This window comes from Trachemys scripta, chromosome 13, assembly GCF_013100865.1.
Source record: "Trachemys scripta elegans isolate TJP31775 chromosome 13, CAS_Tse_1.0, whole genome shotgun sequence".
Lineage (NCBI taxonomy): Eukaryota > Metazoa > Chordata > Testudines > Emydidae > Trachemys > Trachemys scripta.
Genome location: NC_048310.1, coordinates 24,065,397 through 24,089,102, shown reverse-complemented (window position 1 = coordinate 24,089,102; position 23,706 = coordinate 24,065,397). Strand labels below are relative to the sequence as shown.

At 39.9% G+C, this 23,706-nt stretch overlaps 1 protein-coding gene across 6 annotated transcripts in view; it reads right to left on the bottom strand.

The window, feature by feature from the left end:
* Positions 1-23,706, bottom strand: part of C13H19orf12 (chromosome 13 C19orf12 homolog) — a 112,284-nt gene that overhangs the window by 67,843 nt on the left and 20,735 nt on the right. For 4 of the 6 annotated variants that reach the window (XM_034788933.1, XM_034788930.1, XM_034788932.1 and 1 more), the window contains 4 exons: positions 16,561-16,711; positions 14,222-14,349; positions 5,793-5,966; positions 1,074-1,162 (listed from right to left, as the gene is read on the bottom strand). In XM_034788933.1, coding sequence (XP_034644824.1) covers positions 1,095-1,162; positions 5,793-5,966; positions 14,222-14,349; positions 16,561-16,711 — 521 coding nt within the window. In that variant the 3' untranslated portion in view covers positions 1,074-1,094. Of the gene's footprint in view, positions 1-1,073; positions 1,163-2,821; positions 5,967-14,221; positions 14,350-16,560; positions 16,712-23,706 lie in introns of those variants that run through there. The other 2 variants (XM_034788931.1, XM_034788935.1) reach the window with 2 other exon arrangements.

Below are 23,706 nucleotides of genomic sequence, written 5' to 3'. Positions count from 1 at the left end.
ATATGAGTCAACAGTGTGCTCTTGTTGCCAAGAAGGCTAACGGCATTTTGGGCTGTATAAGTAGGGGCATTGCCAGCAGATCGAGGAACGTGATCGTTCCCCTTTATTCGACATTGGTGAGGCCTCATCTGGAATACTGTGTCCAGTTTTGGGCCCCACACTACAAGAAGGATGTGGAAAAATTGGAAAGAGTCCAGCGGAGGGCAACAAAAATGATTAGGGGTCTGGAGCACATGACTTATGAGGAGAGGCTGAGAGAACTGGGATTGTTTAGTCTCCAGAAGAGAAGAATGAGGGGGGATTTGATAGCAGCCTTCAACTACCTGAAGGGGGGTTCCAAAGAGGATGGAGCTCGGCTGTTCTCAGTGGTGGCAGATGACAGAACAAGGAGCAATGGTCTCAAGTTGCAGTGGGGGAGGTCCAGGTTGGATATCAGGAAAAACTATTTCACTAGGAGGGTGGTGAAACACTGGAATGCGTTACCTAGGGAGGTGGTGGAGTCTCCTTCCTTGGAGGTTTTTAAGGCCCGGCTTGACAAAGCCTTGGCTGGGATGATTTAGCTGGGAATTGGTCCTGCTTTGAGCAGGGGGTTGGACTAGATGACCTCTTGAGGTCCCTTCCAACTCTGATATTCTATGATTCTATGACTCAACAGCCTTTGGTGGAAACATGGGACAGACAGGTAAGTCCAGGGAGAAGGAACCATGGGAGAAGGCTTAAGTTGAGCTTCACGCTGTGTTTTTTGGAATTACCTGTATCTTTACAAAACAAAACCTCTGGGAGATGATGTTTTTGCTCTACAATGAGTGTGCTGCTTTTGTTTGGAGATGGATGGAGACTCCACCAGCTTACAAAGGGTTTACACATTTATCCTTTGATATACACATCATTTACATTAGCATTAATGGAAGCTACGCACAGATGACACAGATGTCAAGAGACAGATCCCAGTGGACAGATTTCATTCTTTGGGACTGTGAGTGAAAACACACATACATTCATGACACTTCAGATTCTGGGTTTTATCCCCTTTAGAGCCAAATGATCAAAAATGAAAGTAAAATCTCTCAAAATAGAATCAGAACTTGTCATTTTTATTTACATTTGACTGTTTTTTTCACAAGATAGTTCATGAAGTAAAAACATTTCCAACCCAACGAATCTGCAAAATACAATATAGATAATTATAAACATAGTATTGTGCACAATTTCTTCTCTTTCATTTGGGTGCTCATATAAAAACACCTCTCTGAAATGTATCCATGTAGAACATGTCTGGGTCCACACCATTCTCACTAAAACATCACACAAGATTTTCACATTATGAACCCAAATAACAAAAAAGATTTTTTTTTAATCTTTTAGCACTTCTAATCATTCTCTGATTTTACATAAGCACACAATGACTTCTAGATTTTTTTGGCTAAGGAAAATCATTTGTATATGTGATAATTTTAGTTTTAAGAGATGATTGAATCTATCCAATATTGTTTTCTATGACGACGAATTCTTTGTGAAAAATGAAAATCTTTGTTTACCCCTCAGTACTACAAGAAAGGCTTCCATCATAATTACCCCTGTGTGTATTAGGAAGGATCTTGGCAGTCTGCAACACCACTAATACTAATCATGAGAAGTGCAGAGCTGTATTAACTGATCTGGAAACAGCATTACATCTTCTTTCCAAATGTTTTTTATTTAAATATTTTGTCAAAATTTCAAAAAAAAAAAAATTCCAGAAGCTCTATTTAAAATATAATTAAATATTTACACTTACTCTTCATTAAGTAAGTGAATCCATTTCCCAGTTGTTGTTTTTTTAAATTTTGGTGGTGGTACAGCATTTTCAACCTGATGCTGTAATGGCAGTAGACTGTACCACCTACAACTGCCTGAAACCTCAGGAAGTACTAATGGCTTCAGACAGATGAACTCCTGGGGAAGATATTGGGACCTCCAATGGAGGAAATGCCATCGACAGGGAGAAAAGTTATTAAATCATGATTAAGCAACGGCAACCACAAAGGGAAGGCAATAGGAAACCACCCCCTGTATTTTCTCCCATGAGACCAATCATGGCAGAACAAAGGCAATGTGATCCATGTGTGGCACTGGATGGTGAGATACCTCCCATGCCAAAAGGCTTATCAAATTATCCTGGGGAGGAGATTCCAGCCATCAAAAGTACCAGCTGCAGTTAAGATGGTGCTGTACCAAATCTTTTGGGAAGTACAGTACCTGATGTTTGCACCAAGGAAAAGAATAACTTGAACCTTCGTAAAAGAATTATCAGAACAGGAAGATGGATTGTAAGGAGTATGAATGAAGGGAACTTTGCCACTGTGATCAAAGATGTAAGATAGATATATATGGAATCTGAGCTGTGATGGAATGGTAGAGGTCATTTTGTGATGATGGATGGGTATGTGGTGTACACTCCTGTTCCGAGAAAGTGAGAGAAAAGGGGTTGCATTTATTTTATTTAAGGAGACACCAAAGTGTGTGCTTGGATATAATCCAATCAGCGATACAATCATTACAATTCGCCTTCAAGCAAAGTCAGTTAAAATGTTGATCATACAGGTTTATGCCTCTATGCAGCTGACAAGTGAACAATTTATGGCATTCTATGAATGATTTGAAGAGACACTTACTAAAAACAGGTTTCAGAGTAACAGCCGTGTTAGTCTGTATCCGCAAAAAGAAGAACAGGAGTACTTGTGGCACCTTAGAGACTAACAAATTTATTAGAGCATAAGCTTTCGTGGACTACAGCCCACTTATGCCACAAGTACTCCTGTTCTTCTTTTTACTAAAAACACCAAGTGAAGACCTCACCCTTGTAATTGGAGATCCGAACACGATAGTTGGAGCTGTAAGCTCTTAAAGAAATAAAGGGAAACGATGGTCTGGGTTTACAATATGAAAGGAAGATGTTTAGTTGAAGTCTGTTACTGTAATCATCTGGTCATTACGAACACTATCTCCACCCAACATCCTATATGTTTACATATATGGAGGTCACCTGACGGTGTGACAAAGAACCAGATCAACTATGTAATGATACAGGGACACTGCAGATAAAGTGTCCAAGGGACAAAGACGTCCCTGAGTGCAGACTGTGGGTCAGACCATCAACGGTTACCCTCAAATATAAAATTAAAATATAAAAAGATAAGACGTTTGGCAGGTCTGCTGTGTCTGCACTTGTCCCAAATCAACAAAAACTACATGTAAAGAACAGGTCTGAGTCACTATCATAGGTGAAAGAGAAGAACAACCCAAATGAATTTTGGGATAAAATGAAAACTATCATGCTTGAAGCTGCCAAAGCACACATTCCAAAAAGCCAGTGTCAGACCGCATCATAATTAACAGAGAAGGTGACTGAGCTGCCAAAATGACTATGCAGAGTGGGAGTGGCTTGGAGACTGAAGAATGCAGGACAGAAAATACACTGTAAGGAACTGAGCAGACAGATTGAAAGGCAGACTAGAGGAGACAAGAGCAAATACATTAGAGCAAAATGTGAGGAACTTGAGAATTAAAATAATAAAACAAAAGGTATGTTCACAGTGGTCAGACATTTTAGTAAGAAGTTTTCCCTGCAACCAAGCATAATAAAAGATCGTGATGGCAGTGTTTTTTATTGAAGGTGGTGATTTCAAACACAGAGAGATTACTGTGCCAACCTCTATGCCTCATCAGAGCCACTTACAATACAGGATGATAGAAAAGAGAGTACAGACCAAGAGCCATCAATCCTGAGCGAGGAAGCGGTGCGTGCTTTTATGAAAATGAAGCCTGGGAAAGCACCAGGGGTAGATAATGTGCCAGCAGAATTGCTAAAAGTGATCAGTGATGGTGGTATTGATCTCATGTGGAAAATTTGCAACGATGCATGAATGACTAGAAATTGACTGGATGATTGGACAAAGGGAATTTTTCTGCTCTTACCGAAGAAAGGAAATAGAACAGTACAGTGACTATCGTACCATCTCCCTGATATAGCATGCAAGTAAAGTGTTCCTCTGTATAATTCAGGATGGCAAGAAGCAAATGACAGAAGCAGAACTACCATCACCACAAGTTGATTTCAGAGAGGGTCAAGGCACATATGATCAAATTGTGAATATCCAGCAATCCACTGATTAGGCGTTTCTCTGGCTACGCCAAAGCATTTGATATCATCCATCATAACACCCTCTGGAGGATACTGGCAGACATGGGGATTCCAAAGCATCTAACTGAATTCATCACAAGTCTCCACCGTCAACAGATCATGGTGCAAACAGCAGTAGGTTTTCCACTGGCACATGGGAGACAAGGGAGCATTCTGTCCCCAAGTCTTTTTAACATGTATGCAGAATTTATTCTGAGACAAGCCCTGAAAGTTTTGATAAAGTGGAAGGAACTCAGAAATGTTTTTGTTGCAACCATCAATGGAATTCAACAAATGTTGGAGTCTGTTAAAAACTGTTAATGAGAAATATGGACTACTCCTGAAAGGGGCAAAAATAAAAATGCATATATCTTGACACTATCAATAACATCAGGATGCAAGTGGACATCAAGATTAATGGTCAAGCTGTAGAGGTAGTAGATTAATTTAATTACCTGGGATCATACATATTCCAACCAAGAAGGTTATTCTAGAGAAATCGGAAGAAGACTAGGGATGGCTTGTTCAGCCATGGCCTCCTTTATAAAAGTGTGGAAAAACCATGGCCTCTCAAAACATACAAAGGTTCAACTGATGAAAAGTTTAATTTTTTTCCATAGCGACTTATGGAAGTGAATCTTAGGGAACTAATATGGATGACTAGAAGAAAACTGAAGCCTTTGAAATGAGGTGCTGGCATAGACTCTTATGTTTGAAATATTACTGGAGAAAAGAGGACTCTCTGCTCTCGGAAATCAACAGGCACAAACTTATGTAGTTTGCTCACATTAGCCATAGAGATGGAAATAATCTTGAGAAAGTTATCATGGAAGGAGTTCATGATGGGTCATCATAGTAAAGAACCAGCAAGGAGATAAACAGATAGGGTGCCACTCATAACTGGGAGAGGCGGCTGCTGAGTGTCTGAAGTTAGTGATGGATCAAGACTTCCAAAAATTCTGCTATGTCGTCACCAGTATTCAGACATGAATAAATGGACTTTTCTAACTTATAGCATTTTTACTGTATTTTTTGACAGTTTGATTATTATTTTATTAGATGAAACTGCTTTACAAAAACTCATTCATTATGTCCTACAACATTTTTTAAAATAGGTATTATCCCGATTTTACAGATGGAGAAACTGAGGCACACAGAGGCTAACTGACCTGCCCAATTTACAATTCTGGTGGCTGCAATCTTAGGGTGTCCTATTATATTCCACGCATAAAACAAAACTCAGCTAATTCTTAAGCTGAACAAATTCTTTACCTGTTGTAAAGAATATATTCCTGAAAATTTCTAAGAGGTAATTTAGTATTGGAACATGGGAGTAGAGAGCTGCAGAAATGTGCCTACAAATGAAACTGAGAACAACTGTTTTCTTTAAAATGCCCCCTGATTTATTGGCTAGCCATGGAGAAGATTCCCTCCCTCCCCCCATTTAATATTGTATTAACCAATTCCAATTCCCATGCAACTCCCATGAATACTAATGGAGGTTACTTGTGCATGGTACCGTATATCATATTGGATGTGTACAGTAACCCCACAGAAGTTCTGCTGTGGCCTGATTTTATTCTGCACAAACACAATACTATATGATGATAAATTCATTCTCTCAGTTTACCTATATGATCCATAAATTTCTTTACTCGGTCAGGATCAACACTATTTGCCCAGTAACCTTCTTTCTTGAAATATGAACCAATTATTAAAGCATTTGCATCCAGGTAGCTCCTTGCATTCTCCAGCGTCACTCCAGACCCAATCAGCACTGGAATCTTCACAGCACGTTCAACTTCTAAGGTGAAGAAAGCCACGCATGTAAATCCAACATTAGGATTAAGCCTGCTCTAGAATCATTCTCCCTTCTCCCACCCTTAAAATTATAGAGACAAAATTAACCAGCTTTGACTTATCCAATTTCCAACTGATACTTTGCTAAAAAATGATACTGACTATCCGCAACACATGGTCTTGGTTTCTCTGGTAAAGAATTACATGGCTTGTCTATTGAAACCATTTGCAATGACTGCTAACAAAAGAAGAAGAGCTCTGTGTAAGCTTTTGAGCTTGTCTCTCTCACCAACTGAGAATAAATAAAAGCTATTACCTCACCCACCTTGTCTCTCTAATATTCTGGGACCAACATGGCTACAACAAAACTGCATACTAACAAAACTGCATTTGTTTTGTACAGCACTATTCAAGCAAAGGAAACAGAGTTGGGGTCACATGAGACCACCATTGGCCATGCATCACACGGCAGCTTCAGTGCTGAGGAAGAGGCAAAGCCTGGGACTGAAATAATTAATGGCCACTCTTGTGACCCCCACTCCACATGGGGCAATGAGTGAATCCACTGGCCTCACTTGCGCAAGCCCTTTCTTCTCCTGCCCCCACAAACCAGGCTGCACAAAGATGCCCAAGAAGTAAGGTTGCCAACCCTCCGGGTTTTGCCGGGAGTCTACTGAAATCACGCTCTGTCTCCCGGAGGCTACTGCAGCCAAACTGGGAGATTTTAAGCGCTGACAGTCTGGCGGCGCAGCTGGGCTAAGGCAGGCTCCTTACCTGCCTTGGCTCCACACCACTCCCGGAAGCGGCCGGCACATCCCTCTGGATCCTGGGAGGAGATCGGGGGGGTGTCTCCGCACGCTGCCCCCACCTAGGAGTCGCTGCAGTGGGATATGCTGGTTGCTTTCGGGAACCACCCGAGGTAAGCGCCATCCCCCTTCACCCCTTCCAGCACCCCAACCTCCTGCCCCAGCCCACACCCAAACTCCCTCCCAGAGCCCGCACTCCCTCCTGCACCCAAACTCCCTCCCAGAGATTGCACCCTGTACCCCCTCCCACATCCCAATCCCCTGTCCCAACCCACACCCCGCATCCCAAACCCCTGCCCCAGCCTGGTGAAAGTAAGTGGGGGAGAGAGAGGAAGGGGAGATGGAGTGAGTGGGGGCAGAACCTCAGAGAAGAGGCAGGAGAGGGGCATGGTCCCCCTCGGGGAAGGGGCAAGATGGGGGGCGAGGCAAAGGTGTTTGGGTTTGTGCGATTAGGCAGTTGGCAACCCTACCAAGAAGTCTCTGCTGAACTGAGCTTTTGAGGGAGCTCCCTTGCACAGCAGAAGTATAATGATTCTTCTGCATCTTGGATTCCCTTGTTACTAATATTTTTACAGCAGTACCTAGCATCCAAATGAGATCGGAGCCTCATTTTGCTAGGTGCTGTACAAACACATAGAAAAAGGCGGTCATTTATATTGCAATAGCACCTAGAATAGAACCCAGATCACTCAAGTCAGAACCCAGTGTCGTGGGGACAGAATTTATTCTGATGGGAGTTACTTAAATATCAAAATAAGGATTCTTAACTGTGTTATCAATTTCTCTTTCATTCCAAAAGGAAAAGAATAAAAACAAATCTTTCTATATGGTAATTAAAGTGTAACAGCAACAAGAAGATGACATTATTCTTGTTTCCATTTATGTCAGCACAGATGGGGGTTTTTTGGGTGGAGGCAGTGAGATTATTAAAATGGCAGAGCTATTCAATAGTGCTGTGTTCATTACAATTCTTTAGTTATCAGTTTAAATCACAATAATGGTAGTTAGAGCAGTGTATATTTCTACCAGGTCTCTTTGCTGAATTTATGCTATACAAACGACTAGAACAAGATCTTCAGGGAAGAGGCAACAAACCAGTGTTATTCCCCATGAAAGGAAAACTGAACAGTCTCTCTGGTTGATCTTCTAATTTAGGGGAAGGGAAGCAAACAGTGGTCATGAGGACTATTTGGAAACTCCATCTACTTCATTTGCAGGCCAAAGGCAGTGCTAGTAAAGATTGTTTTTGTTTTAAAAGGGCAGTGGGACATAAAAGCAGCACATTATTTTATCTAGAAATAACACATCACTTAACAAGTCGAACCTTCACCAGGTTGCATATGGTGAAATTCACCCCTGGGCAGAAGACAAGGCTTATGCAACACTGAAGTCCCTCTTCAGCCCTTGTGCAGTCCCTGTGCACAAGGGTGAATTTCCCTCAGATTTATTCAAGTGACTGTGTTCACTGTGAGACTGAAGCATTCTGAGGTTTTGGGTTGTTTTTTTTTTTTTTTAAATATGACAGAAATCGATACAAGGCCCAGAGAAAGTAGTTTGTTGTTCAGATCACAAATTTATTATTATGTTCAGTTTCTTTTATGGAGAAAGGACAGATGATTAACAGGAGTCTCTGAAAGGCACAAGTCAGTATCTAGCTATGAAAAAATAAAGGCCCAATTTTAATAGGTGCTGAACTTCCTCATGACCATTCACTTCAAATTGGTTCTCACAAAAATGACTCGGTGCCTTGCAGGACTGGATGCTCTATTTGCTTCCTCAAAGAAAATGGTGTTGAGCATTATTTCTGACCTTTACAGGCATATAAAAAATTGCTTTACTTGGTGATAACAAGCTGGCATAGGTGGTTAAAGCATCAGGGAGCTAAGGGAAAGGATACACACGTAAGTATAAAACTCTGCAAGAAAATGCTGTTTACTTAAAAGTTTCATAAGAAGTGTAACTTGTTAATGATGCTATAGGAAAGACTAATTATTTACTGCCATTCTGCTTCACCAAGAGAAGAACTACCTATACAAATGCTACTGAAGCTTTCTCTAGATCAGATGTGCTAGCATTCTTCCATCTAAAACAAACACCATCTGTCACATAATGTAAACACAGAAGAATAAGACCATCCTACAGCAGAAGACAATTTTAAGCAAACCCTTGCCCTGAATTAGACACATCAGATTAGTCCGGCTATAGCCCTTTTCATGCCTATTTTATATCCTGACAGGAGTCCTGCTCACAATAATAGATTCATTAGCTTTCTACTATATTACCCAACAAAAACAAAATCAGAATTTTATTTATAAAATGCCCTATCTATTAAGAGTACCATATCAGCTTTACTTAGGCTCAAATACAGATTTAACATGACATTCTTTTCACAGATATGCGTTGCAGTATTCAACTGCTCTCCCAGGAAAATTTGGTCACAAGTCTGTATTTGTTTTTATCAAAAGTGCACAGGACACATTGCAGGCACTATATAATTATACTACGTCAATAAGTAAACTGATCATGCAGGAAGAGTAGAATATCTAAGCTGACATATGGGCCTGAGAGAAGCCCTAAGAAGCAAAGACTAAGACAATGAAAACTGAAATGTGCTATTTCAAAGGCTTCCTTAAATAACAAAGGATCCAAGCATCCTGCTGTAATCTGTGTGTGAAACAGACCCTCCACACACAGATCTGTCCCTTCCGGTGCAGAAGGTGGGGCCAGCCAGAAAGTGCCAGGATAGGAAACATACATCATCCCTACTGCCCACTTTGGCATTACATTTGGTTACCAAATTGAGTGTAAAGTCACTCAAATTATTTTAAACAGATACTTTCACACAGTGTAAGACAATGTTGATCCATATCAAATGGTTTACATTTTGGTGTTGTTTAATAAGACTCGTGCTATACCACTGCCCAAATTCTAACTTTTTATTTTTTAAATAGGCAACAGCATTACGGGAATCAGTACAGTATGATGTTTCTGCGTAGCAGAATTAAACATTAATTATTATGTTTGTTAATTGTCTCTAAACTCAAACCTTGTTTGTAACTCTCAAGCCAACTCTTCTCAAGCTACTGTACTTTTTCAGATAATTTTGTGACTATGTATTCTATGTGACAAGATCTCAAAGTTTATACAGTTATACTTAGACATTCCTCTGCTTCAATATACTATAATTAGAGGGCACTGTGCTCTTTCTTGGGACAGTATATCTGCATACATGTCTAATAAAAATCAGATGAAATAGCATTTAGTTGCAAAGCATAATGAAAGCTTTTGAACTAGGATATGCACAAGTTGCATGAAATAAAGGCCAAAAATTCATAGCTTTAAAATAAAGGCAAACAGTGTAAAACTAAACAATGCCCCAATAACTTGATCAAATACTTTTCTTTAACATTTTTTTCATATGCAATAATCATTGTACCATACACACCACTGTGTTTATGGTATATGCTGCACTGTAACACATTTTAGTTATTTGAATTCAAAGGGCTTTTTTTCATCATTATGCTTAGTGCTTGTAAAAGGTGCAGATTAGTGACAGAAGTCCTCTCTTTATCTATAGAACAGGCACAGCACGGGCAGCAGCAATGTGCTCCTACCCCAACATAAGTGAACCACCTATGTGCAGAAAGGTAAATTGGTCTCCATGTCCCTAGTGTGAACAATGCCAACAAAAGTACAAATTATTACTATCTATGCTGGTGGTTTTTGTGACCTGGGCACTTGTCCAGTGGTTACTGGACTACGACCACTAACTCATTTTCCCACAGTTCATCAAACAGTCATCAGATAGTAAAAACTTTTTAGTCACTTCCAACCTGGACTGGATATGGACTGGAGATCTAAAGATGAAAGCACCTATCCTCCAAAAGCAAACCTTGAGCTATTTAGACTTGGACAAATCTCCCACCATAGACATTTTTATAATATAATTTTGCCTATCCGAAAGTTAAACACATTCTCAAATGGAAACAGTCTGCTAAGAAATTAAGTGCAACATAAAATGCTCAGCATTCTAGGCTTCTTAATGGCCTGGCAGGGACAGAGTGCAAGAGCACAGGGGACTCTGGGTCCCTCACTTCCTAGACCAGTGCTGCTTAGGTACTTTGTAGAACCCAAGTAGCTGGGTACTACAGAGAGGCCAATAGTCACTGGCTGTACAAGCAATGCCTGCCAGCTGCTGTGTGGAATGGACTGGTAGTTGCCTCAGAGGAGCCTGCTTGCCTGCACTCATAAACAGAGGAAAAGCAACATATGTGTAGTCCTCTATAAAAGATTTACAGAGATTAATACATGAGAGATCCTCAGGATATCATGTGAAAGGACTTTTGGTCAGGGCTGGTCATGGCAAAGTATCACCACATTAGGCAGCTTAAATTAAGGTATCAACACAAACTAAAAACAAAATTCTAGTCCCTATACACAGTTTCCTTGTTTGACAGAAACCCTTCTTTCCTACCTCAAATCACAGTCAATTCAATACATCAGAGAAAGGCACTCGCATTTCTGTATTGTTACATAACAAATCTGAAAAAGGATATGGCAAAATCTCAACTCCCTTTTCAATTCTGCTTTCAAGAGACAGCTGATCAGATCAAAGCTTAAGTTGGCATAAAATGTTTTAAATTATACATTTTGTAACATGATGAAAGGTGTCCAATTTTGTCTACACTTAAAGTCTTCATTGTAACACAGTACTTCTAACAACACAGAAACTTGTGAAATGCAAAACTTCACTCACACCAACACTCAACTTTGTGTACTGTAGGTCTGATTCCTTTAGAGAGATTACCAACACTAATGTGCTTAAACTGTCATTTCCTACCCTAGAATACTGATTTTTCAAGAGGTCCCTCCTCAATTAACAATTCAAAACTACCACCCTTTTAAATGAGGGATTGCCACACTGTCACAAAATCTCAGCACTTAGCTGCGTGATCCAACCAAAACAAACCCAGGATAATAGGTTTGTTGTATTCATGACAAAAAAGTGAAAGCCACACAAATGAGTATACTTTGTGTCATTTCTCTTGTCTCTGTTCTTTGGACCCAGAAAGAGAATAAAACTGGCACACGTACACAAATCCTAGAATCCATAGTTTGGCTTGGTTGGTATCCCACGGTAAAAACTACAGGACAAAATCTGCTTTCTGATGCGTGAACTGGCACCCACCAAAGTCAAGGGAAGCTATGTGCACACATCAGAGAACAGAATTTTGCCTTTTGGTTTTTATGACTTTTTGAGACTCATTTGATTTTTCCATTGAAGAAGGGGGAAACAAAAAACTAATTTAAGGGTGTGGATGATACAAAGGCTAGGTCTGTCAAGCTTTATATTCACATTGTTTTCAGAAGGTTCTGTTTCATGAAACAATTTTTGTTTAATACTGAGAAAATCTATTACTTTAAGAGGCCTATCTCCATAGAAGGCCAACTTTCCACTGCAGTTTACCTAATCGTGGGCTAAAATGTAGTCATTTATCATCTATTCTTTGGCAAGGGCTTTGTTTTAATTCTGTATATACACATGAAAACCTATTTTGCCCAGTTTAATATGCCTTGTAACAACATAGTGTTGAACCTGTATTATATGGATAAATACTGGAAATTTCCAATAACTATGTAACATTCTGAATGTGGTCTGATGCACAGGTCTCTGCTAAATATGTAAAACATGTAGTATGTTTTTCACCTGCCTTTTCTTCTTTAGAATTGTAATAAGGAAGGATGAATGACTGGCTGTCTTTAGACCAGAAAGAGCCATGTTTAAAGCAGGAAGAATGGAACCCATAAAAGCAGACTTCTTGTTTCTTCAAATAATTTTTGCTAAAAAGGTGCTAAAAATGTTCCCTGTCTTGGTTGAGCATATGATGATTACTTTTAGAGCCTGATCCTGGGAGGTTATGAACACCAGCCATGTCGATGGGAGCTGATTTCAAATGAAAGTTGCGGGTGCTCAGCATTTCTCAGATTCAAGCCATTCATCTACATGAATATCAGTCCTTTGCAGAATCGACTGCAACAAAGGAGCAATCCAATTTGTTGAAGACAATTCCAGCCTGTGCTAATATAGTAACATTAGGCACCATATAGGATATCTACACAGGTCAGAATTCATGGGTCAAGTTGTTCTCCCTTAGAAACAAATACGCCATTTAAAAATAATTTAAATGTCACATACTTTTCCATTTATCAGTGAAAGAGAATTCTTTTTCAAATCTTAAAGGCTACACTTCCCCTAGTATTACTGCACTGAAATGTCTAAGGGCATGGCTACACTTGCAGATGTAGAGTGCTTTGATAAACCAGTCTTCATAGAGCGCAATAGGGAAAGTGCTGTAGTCTGTCCACACTGACAGCTGCCAGCGCACTGGTGTGGCCACATTAGCCGCCCTTGCAACTGCCACAAAGAGCAATAAATTGTGGTAGCTATCCCAACATGCAAGTGGCTGCAACATGCTTTTCAAATGGGGCAGGGGGGGTGGAGTGTGACAGGGAGTGTGTTGTGTGTATGTGGGGGGGGAGAGAGAGTGGGCTTTGGGGGGATGAGAGCATGTCAGCATGCTGTCTTGTAAGTTCAAACAGCAGCAGACCTCCCCCTCCCCCCAGCCTCTCTCTGTCACATACAGCATTCCACAGTAATGGTTACTTTGTCTCGGAGCAGATAAGCATGCCAGCTGTCAAATGGAGCTTTCAAAGGGCATATCCAAAACTTGACTTAAGGGGATTATGAGATGTTTCCGGAGGCTGATCAGAGCGCAGTAATGCAACACCTTGCTCACACTGATGCTGGGGCGGTCCAGCAGGGGCGCATCAAACATTATTCTACTCGCCGAGGTGGAGTACCAGGAGCGCTTTAGCCGTGGAGTCAGAGTGCTCTACGTGCCTTGCCAGTGTGAATGGATAGTAGCTAGTGCAACCAGGGCTCCTTTAATGCGCTGTAACTTGCAAGTGTAGCCAAGCCCTTAATCTCAGCAGATTCCTGTCTTCCTGCTGGAATATCAGTTTCACAATGAGAAATCCAATTATAAATATTCTTTCCATATTAATAGTTAAGTATTTTTAGTTAGCCTAGTCATTAGCCTTTTTTTTTAAAAAAAGGCTATGGAGAATCTCATTCTTAAATTAAAATCATGTAGTAATTGAGCCTTCCTTTTCTTACAAGATGCCAATATGAGTAACACTTAATTTTACCAAGCATATTTTCCCAATACTTACAATAATTTTAACTTTTACGCTTTAAAAATTGTTTTTCTAAACATGCTACTGTACATCCAACCAGAACCCAAATCACTATGGTTTGTGCTAGACCAAATCAAACTCTACAGTGAAAGAAAGCTTCTCTGTTTTTAGAACAGAGAACGTATAGATTTCTCTCTATATTAATCCAGAAAATGATTCACTGGTTGTTGCCCGACCTTCGTGTGACAGCTCTCACCTTTCAATTCTTTAGGATCTGCCTGCATTCCAGTAGCTGTTCCAGTCAATACAATCCCATCAGCAAGGAAGAACTCAGCAGCCTTAGCAGTCTCTGATATACTGACATCTGCTGTCAGAGCGTGAGCGCTGTAAAGAGCAGAAACATAACCTGCTGTTACTTTCAGCATACATACTTGCTATCCACCTTGTTTAATGTTAGACTGCTTTTCTTACAACTCATGAATGTATTTCAGTTCCCTATTGTCAGAACAATTGAAGACTGGCTTTTTGAGTGTTAAGTGCCCCTTTTTACAGTTGAAATTAAAAACACAATGTGAGGAAGAAAAAAAAAGTTTGGCCATCCTAGACCCCATAACCCACTTGTCTCTTTGTCTGGGTCTCACCCTGTCTACACGGTGACTGCTAAATGTGCTAGACTGTCACCCCGGAGTACCAACTGAGCTGGCAGCTTTTGTACTGAGCACCTAATTTTCATAGATGCTGAACTCTGATTTCAAGTGGAGTTGTAGGTGCTCGGCTCTTCTGTAAATCAGGTCCTTGTCCTCTAGGAACTGGACTAAGAGCATCATCTCATTAAATAAAGGCCAACAAAAAGTACTAACTTTCAGTCATTAGCAAGCACTATATCCTGGATATTTGTCTTTGGAGAAAAAATGAGAGCAACTATCATCTTCAAACGGTATTTGCTTCATGCATCCAAAGATGTGCCATTCAAATTTAAGCAGTAACTGTCGGTAAAATGTGTAAGCTAGCCTCTTTTTCCAAAACCTACATCTATCTACAGCAACTTCAGCTTTAGACAGCTTCAAAAATTTGAGAAAGTTTTAGCCTTTGAAACATCAACGTTTACATTTATAATTTCCCCTTATCTTTTCTACAATAGAATCAGGAAATATGATAGTTACGAAAGACAGTATTATACAGTAACCTGATGCTCTGTACTACCATAACAGGGTACTAACCACAAAAGACCAGTAGTCCTGGGACTAGTGTCTTTCTTTTTGGGCCAACCAGATCTGGGAATGGAACAGATGGAACTTGCTTCACTAATATTGAGAGGCAGTGCCTCTTCTGGCATATTCACTCTGCCATGACCCTCTCCAGTAGTGTGACTGTGCTAAAAAAAGAATATCAATCTTTTTTTTGCAGCCAGAGGAAAGTCATTGTGATGGCAGGGCCTTGATGAGATTGTGCATATATAAAAATATGGAGGGAAAAAACAGAGTGAAAGGAAACTGAAATCCCTGAAGCTAGAAACAGAGGATAACCTGGGAAACAGTTTGTCAAGTTAGAGAATTGGATACTGCTAATTCTTGGTGCCAGGCATTTTGTTGTTGTTGTTGTTGTTAAGGAAAACACCACAGCCCTTTAACCCCTGCCCTTTAGTTCAATAATCCTGTGAATATTTGTTTCCCATAAACTGGTTAGATGACATTCTCCTTTCCACTATTAACTAAGCAAATAACAAACACCACATTGCATCAGCCGATGAACAGCTAAGTGTACATTCTAATTATCAGTATCTCATATGACAAAGATGAGAATATGTGCACAAAGTACCACGTTCTGGGACTTCTCAGGAGAAGAAGAAACATCACTGCGTGGATGTTCAGAATATGCAGAAATGAAGCTATAATGAAATGTTTCTTTTTTAAAAATCAGATATTAAATATGTCCAAAACCTAGTTATTTCCATGACTTTTCCCACACTCTAGACAAACATCTTTCTTGAATTCAAGTTACTTGATACGTGCAATTCGCAGCTTTTTGGTTCTCTCTTTTTCTGAAATAAAATTCAAAGAAACATCTAATAACGGAAAGGACTGTGTGACAATTGTGATGAAATGTCAGCTGGAATTCACATAGCTGTCATAAGATGCTGCTGTCTGATAATCATAAAACATACTCCATATCCACATACAGCATTGATTTAAAATTGAAGAAACCAATATTAGAGGGAGGGGAAGGGATAAGAGCTTTTAATGTGGCAAAAATCTCATGATTCGTATGTGTCACATTTGGTAGCCACCCATATAACTTGAAATAGCCATTTTAGATGCTTAACCTCATGAAACATGATTTATTTGTAAACATAATAAGGAGATACATCTAACTGATATAAAGCATCACCTTATGTCACACATAAGACATTTACAAATTCTGAAAATTAAACAACTGCAAATTCCACAGACACAGAAAGCTGCAGTTTATAGGTGCAAGTTTAATAGTTTTGCAAAACCGTGTGAGCAGTAAAGTTCTCCCAATATTCACTTTCTGAGCAATTAATAAGATGAATGTAAAATGAACATCAGATCAGTAAACAGTGCTCATATTTACCTGTGTTTCTTTTTAATATCGGCAAAAATTTGAACATGCTGTGCTCCAATTTGTTTTCGGTATCTTAGCAGATCACCTGCACAGGCATTTATCATCCCTTCATCAGCTACATGAGAAAAAACAAACCCTTCAACTCGGATAAAATCAAGACCTAGAAAAGAAATTTGAAATCTGAAGATGAAATTGAACTGCAAAGAGAAATTACATTTCTCCTAAATTTCATCCTGTAATTACATTTTTGTCTATTCTGATGCAGTATTGAGAGGTTCTCAGACACTGGCACAAAAAGCAAGTCTCTTCTGATAAGCAGTTTGTCAAGCCTAGTTAAAACATGTTAATAATTTTAATGCAACCCATTACTGTGGCCTTTGGGTGCAGGGCATACATCAAGAGCAACACAAACTGAATTTCCACAAATGGACCCCCACACACTTTGTACCTTCCAGGCCCACTACAAGGAAAAATCCGTAAGCTGGATGGTGAGAGATATCTCCTAATTGCAGCTAAGGTACAATCTTTGGATTTCGATGTACAAATTTCAAATTTTAAAATCAATTTCTAAAACTTTCTGCAGTTTTTATTTAATTGGTCAAATTTAGAGATCTGGACCTGCAATCCTTACAGAGGTTGAATGACTATTAAAAGTGAAAGGGAGTTTTGCTTGAGTGCAGAATCGGGCCCAATTAAAAATGATTTTCAGTTGTGAATTTAGAACATTACTGGTTAACCCAGTAAAATGGCAGTTCTCAAACTTTTGCACACTGTTGGGCACTATTTAAGACAATGACTTTCATTTTTCCCTTTTCCCCAAATTCTCTCCCCTCCCAGTATACCAAACTCACATCTGCCTTGCATCAACTATAATGTTTAATTCTATGAAGAAGCAACAATAGGTAGTAGTAAAGGAACAAGATGAATCTAAGGTAGTTATATGGCTCCCAGTACTGTAGTATCTGAACCTCCCTATCTTTAGCTTATCTATCCTGTAAAGTAGGAAAGTGCTATTATCTCCTGTGATGGGGTGTGCACTCCACACTGGCCCTGCAAGAGCTGAGTTGGACCAGGTGGAACAAATCACCTAATTAGGCTGCAAACAGGGGAGCTTTAGGCTGGGGACAGTTAATTAGAGAGTTCACCTGCGAGAGACAGGAAGGGCTTCTATAAAAGACAAGAAAATGGAAACACAAGGGGTAGCAAGGAGAAGTATTTGAGGGGGCTACAGAAGCAAGTTGCCTAGTTATTCCCTGGGAGGAGGGAGTGAGGAGACTGGCAAACCCAGAGAAGTGGGGAAGGCCAGGAGATCTAGAAGCAGCTCAGGGAAAGGCAGCAAGATACAGGGACTGGACTTCAACTGCTGTGTAGAGGGAACCTGAGCCAAACCTGGACTAGAGGGTAGACCTGGGTTCCTTTGCCAGCTACTGCAGTAGTGGCACTGAGTGGAAGTGAGACAGAAGACTGCTGGAGAGCAGGACCCTTGATTCATCCACCTGAAAGGGAAACCAGGATAGTGACCTGGCTGGAGGGCGGAGTCAGGAGGACAGCTGTGGCTCCTGAGAGCAAGAGAGGAGCTGCAGAGGAGAAGCTAACTGGGTATAACGGCTGGAAGGGGTGTTGGACTGACCAAGCTAATCCCCAGAACGGCCAGGAGGTGGTACTATCCAGTGGTTGGTAGAGCACTTTGTCCCATCCCCATTTTACAAATGGGGAACTGAGGCACAAAACAGCTAAATGACATTGCTTTCTGTTTTGTCTTCTGAAAACTGTCAGGTTCAATCTCATCTCTTGTGGTCAGGAGTTCCACAGAAGGGATCTGACACCGAGAATGTTGTCCCCAGCCCCTTAGAGATTCACCCTGGGTTCTATCAACTGCATCATCCTTGTGCAGTAAGCAGTCATGTTGAATTGCGGCGGAAAAGACTGTCTTAAAGACAGTGAGGCCCTAGCCTATTAAAGGCCATGTAGATAAGGACTAGGCCTTGGAATTGACACTGGAAGTGTCTGGGTATCAGTCAATGATTGGTCTGCTTAATAAACTACGAGTTGCGTGTTATGCAAATTGACATTTCTGTGTGAATTTCACCTCAAGTCGAATGAGTTGCTGTTGTCTATCTCTGCAGTGATGACTGCACAAACTTCAGTGGCACCATGCTCATCAGATGGGAAAGGGCTAGAGGAAGGTGAAAGAGGACAATCCCTTTTACAAACTGCATGTTTTAAATAGTGAAGAGTCCAAAATAAGACTCTACACTTCCTGGATGATGAGTGGCAGATACTCTCGGCAGAGGACAATGTCAATATTCCAGCAGCTTCTCAAACTGCTTCCTTCAACCTTTGCAGCATTAATTTAATCTTCCTGGATTAATCATGAGTCAGCTGTTTTTAATCCACATTTATTTCTTCTAAGCACTGCCATCTGGTAACAGTGATGACTCAGTTTGTTTAACAGTTTAGTGTTGTCAGCATACTGACCAAGCATCTCTTTCACAAAGGCTAAAATCTTGATTAATATTAGGGGAGAGGAGTATATTTCACCAGCCCAATAAAAAAAAAGATAACAAGTGTGTTGTGAATTCAGATTGCTGGCTATACCTTTGATCATTCCTCTAGCTAACAGTAAGAGCTGGCCTCCTCTCTGATATGGTTACTGCTCCATTTTGAAAAAAAGTGTTTGGTGTTTCTTTGGTTAATTTGCAAAGAAAACCCTAGTTACGAACCACGCTATGAGGAAAAGCACAACAACAAATAACAGCACTGGCTTATGGAATCTAGCACATATTGGTACATGTGCAATGGTTAACTTTAAGAAACCAGGCACACTGCCCATCTAGAAAAGGCTGACAGCATGCTGATCTGAACACGTACTGAACATTCCTGAGCACATACAAAAAGATGCTTGCTGATCAGCAGAGGCAATAATACATGTATTTTTGTCTCCTCCACAAATGTTCCTGAGACCTGGTTATATGCATCATTCTATGTAAGCCTCAAACAGATGTAGTTAATTAAATCAGGATCTACAAACAGGAAAACATGGTAAGAATACATGGTTTACCTGCTAATAATGAACCAATTGAAAACTAACTGTAGCAAACAAATTCAGACACAGAAGTTCTTTGCTTCTCCACAAAGAGCATTTTAAGTTTAATAAAAACAGAATAGAATGAAGATGACATGGTGTTCTGAAGAGGGTATTAAAATCAACTCTTATATGGTTGTGTTTTAATAATGTGAAAATGCATTGGATATAAAGATATCCTCCAAACAAAAAAATGAATGGAGAACTACACAACATTGTATTATCTCCAAGTATTATGGTCTATGTTGTTTGTTTACAGATATTACTATTTTACATTTTTAAAAAATTCCATGTTAAAACAAAGTGAAGAAGTCAAGCGATCAAGTTAGGAAATGCCAAAAGTAAGGTTGCACAAGCAATCTTAATTTGGCCCCCTCATATGTATGGATTATGTTAGCCTTTATTTACATGATCGAATACTTTTTTTAAACAGCAAAAAATGTTTTTACATGATTTTTTTCATTAGGAAATTATATTAAAAAAAAAAAACTCTCAGATATTCCATCACATAGATTCATACTGACTGACCCTCAAGTTGGGTGAACAGCAGAGTTTGGACCTTTAGATCCACAGCACAGACCTCAAGACCTGAGCTAACAGAATAACTGATAGACATAGCAGGCTGTGTCTGGATCAGGTACTGGAGGATGAAACACACATGTTGCCAGTGGATTTCACAGCTATTTCCTGAGATAAGAAGAACGTAGCGACTCAGGGCTCCAAAGTTAAATTCCAGGTTCTGGAAGAGAGAGTTCTCTACTGTCATAGACCCTTCTACCGCATCTGCCTCTGCTCCTATCTTTTCACCACTCTGCTTTTATCCAACTCCTCCTTATCCCCTTCTGCTCTCCCCAACTCCTATCACTCAGTGCTCCCCATCACTACTTTCCAGCAACTGTCCCTGCCCTCTGCTTCTCCCATCTGTTAACTCCTACAAGCCATAGCTAATTCTTCACTCTTTGTCCTTCTCCCCACTCCCTGGCACCAGCAGGGAGGCACTGAGCGCACAGGAAAGACAGTTTACTTGCTTTCAGTTTTGGTGCTCAGTGCCAGAGTGGTCCGGAAGAGCAAATTTGGGGAAAATCCTTCAGTCCCTCTAGCCCCATGCTTAGTCACTCTCTGAGGATGGCATGAGGGTGACCAGATGTCCCAATTTTATAGGGACAGTCCCGATTTTGGGGCTTTTTCTTAAATAGGCACCTTTTACCCCCATCCCAATTTTTTACACTTGCTATCTGGTCACCCTACATGGCACACATGCACTCTGATCACAAACTCTTGTGAAGGGTTGGAGCATGCTCACTACAGACATAATCTTCGGAGAATTTAGCAGTGAAACTAACAACTCTCTACTGAGCATGTGCAAACTGCGATTTTTTTTAAAAGAGGCTAATAACTTGGTCTAATTAGGACAGTTTTTCACAGGACTGACACAATGGCGACCCCTCCTAACAAGTTAGTCCCTGCTCCAAAGCATAGATGCTAGAACATCTAAAAAGACACTCTTAAAACTAATTTGTTAATATGGCAAAAATGTATTTTTCTAATCTCATTCTTGGAAATAGCTCAATCATTTTTGCTAAAACTTTCCAAAACAATTCAGCCTGAAACGATTGCCCGGCATAGAAAATTTCAGCCTGAAGGGTTTAAGTTTGGGAAATTTTAAGAAACTGAGAACAGGGTCCTGTAACAAGAATCTGAACTATAGATGGCACTATCAACTCCACATAGAAGTACACAGCACTTTCTTTTGCTACTACAGTTATTTTTCCAGACACCTCTTAGAACAGATGTCCACCACAATTGCCAACTTTCATGTGGTAAATAAGCACCTCGACTTCCACAATAAGTCCAAAATCAAGCTAATACCATTTCAAAACAAGACCAAAACAAGCCAATCCCTAAGAACCCCAACACTCTATGTGACTAGATCCCCCTGGTGTACAGTTTGGGACTGTGGTGGGCCCACTGTGCATCACTGACTCTCTTCCTTGCTCCCATTCCCCCCCCCCCCCCCCGCCCCCCCTTGCCCCCCTTTGCCGGAAGACGATAAAAAAAAAAAAAAAAAAAAGAAGAAGCAACAAGCTACAAGCCAAAAACTAGCCAACAAGCAACTCACAAGTCAATTAAGCCAAAACCAAGCCCAATTTCTGCATTTTTTCCACGGGTTTGGTACGTCTGATGTCCACAGTTGTTTATCTAACCATTATTGTTTTATGCATAATCAGCAGACGACATTGCATTTTCTTGAGGCTGCTTGAAAACAATGCATGTTGTCATGCACCTTGATCTCTCTTTTACAGAGCTGTAGAATTAATAAATATATAGGTCTGTAAAGAAACCAAGTTCCACCAAGTGGGTGTATTTATGATAGGCTTTTTTCCTTTAGTCCATGTTCCTTTCTGTGACCATTACTCTTACACAATAAAAAAAAAGAGGAAAAGGTGCCTTCCTTTAACTTTCTTAAACGTAGCACCATATGACTGCCAATGTCAGATTTATCTGAGAATTCCTTTGAGTTAAAATATTGGGGGGAAATTGGGATGTTCATCTCTCCACTTCATTCCTCACCTACATACAAAATGTTTGTGTGAGTGAGAAAGTGCTGGTACTTCTTCTGATTTCCCTCCACTTTCTAAAAAAAAAAAAAAAAAAAAAATGGGGTGGGGTGGGGGGAGTAATGCCATTGTATGTACCAAGAAGCCAATTGCTGGTTTCCAGCACAATTCTGTTCAAAGGCATTATTACTGACAGAGAGTAGATGGACCCATTCCCCAAAGGGAATAAAATGGTTGCATAATAGCAGGAGATGTTGCTACTGCTGCATCTGCTTTTTCAAGTACCACACCTTTAAGTATTTTTGTAACAAAGACTAAAAATGTGCAGTGCTCTGTTTATTAATAGTCACCTCTATTGACCATTAAAACTTCAGCATTACACAATCAAGTCACTACTGCATCGCTACAGAAATACTTATCAAAGATGCGGTATCTACAAAGCAACATTCACTTTAATTAAGAGTTGTTGAAAGGGGCTCTTCAGATTACAGTGATTCCCTCTTTCTTCTTGCTTTCCTGTTCACTGAGCTTGAGACAATCATTTTTGCAGTAGCTGAATGAAATGCATTAAACACAGGTCTTTCAGAGCTCCAGTCCCCCAGTTACAGAGCAAGTAGTGCAGAACAGCAGCAGAGATGTGCAAAACTCTAACAGTACCTTCAGGAATTCTCTCCCTCATTAATAATGACTAAGAAGTCGTAGAAATATATTGTTCCTTCAATATATTCTCCTTTTGGTATTGCAACATGTCCCTAAATGAACCCTAGTTCACTTAAAGCATTCGGTTCAGGTTTTTTGAAATACAATAAATTGATGGTTTTGCAAGCACTTAAGCACATCAAGTATCCTTACATGGAAACTGTACCTTAAAATTAAAAGAGAACGGGATTTTGTTAGTTAATTTTTATTGCAGCCAGAGCTTTTTCTATAGGCTTTAGGGCAGCAATGAAAATGGATTAAGCTTGCTAGTTTACCAACCAGATCAACAGCAAAAATGCAGTTTCCACTTTTTAAAATGTTGAAAAGAAATCACAGTTCAAAAACACTATTAATTAATTAATAAAAACTCCCTTAAAAAAGGAGACTATTAAGATTTTCAGAGAGAAATTCAACCAAATTACAGCTGTCACTCTAATAGACAAGTCTACATTTTTTGAATGTGTGTTTTTAAAAAAATTAAAAACACAAAGTTAAAATAAACATCTTTTAATTTTGTGGGTCTTACAAAAGAAAGTGCCAGGTTTTTGGAACTATACATGCAAAAATATGTGAATATACTGCTATTGCATGGGCAATCTGGGTAAATGCACATGCAAACTCAGTCTGAGCAGTTTAAATGGTCCTTTACATGTGTGTCCTGTGATTTTAAATGCATCAAAGAAAGTGTGTGCACATATTTTTGCATGCACACAATTCCTTGACATGGAATGGTACATGCTGCCTGCCTGGCTCTGGACCAGTAAACATTATTTCCAGAGTTGAGCTTAAAAAAAAAATCAGAGAAGCTCAATC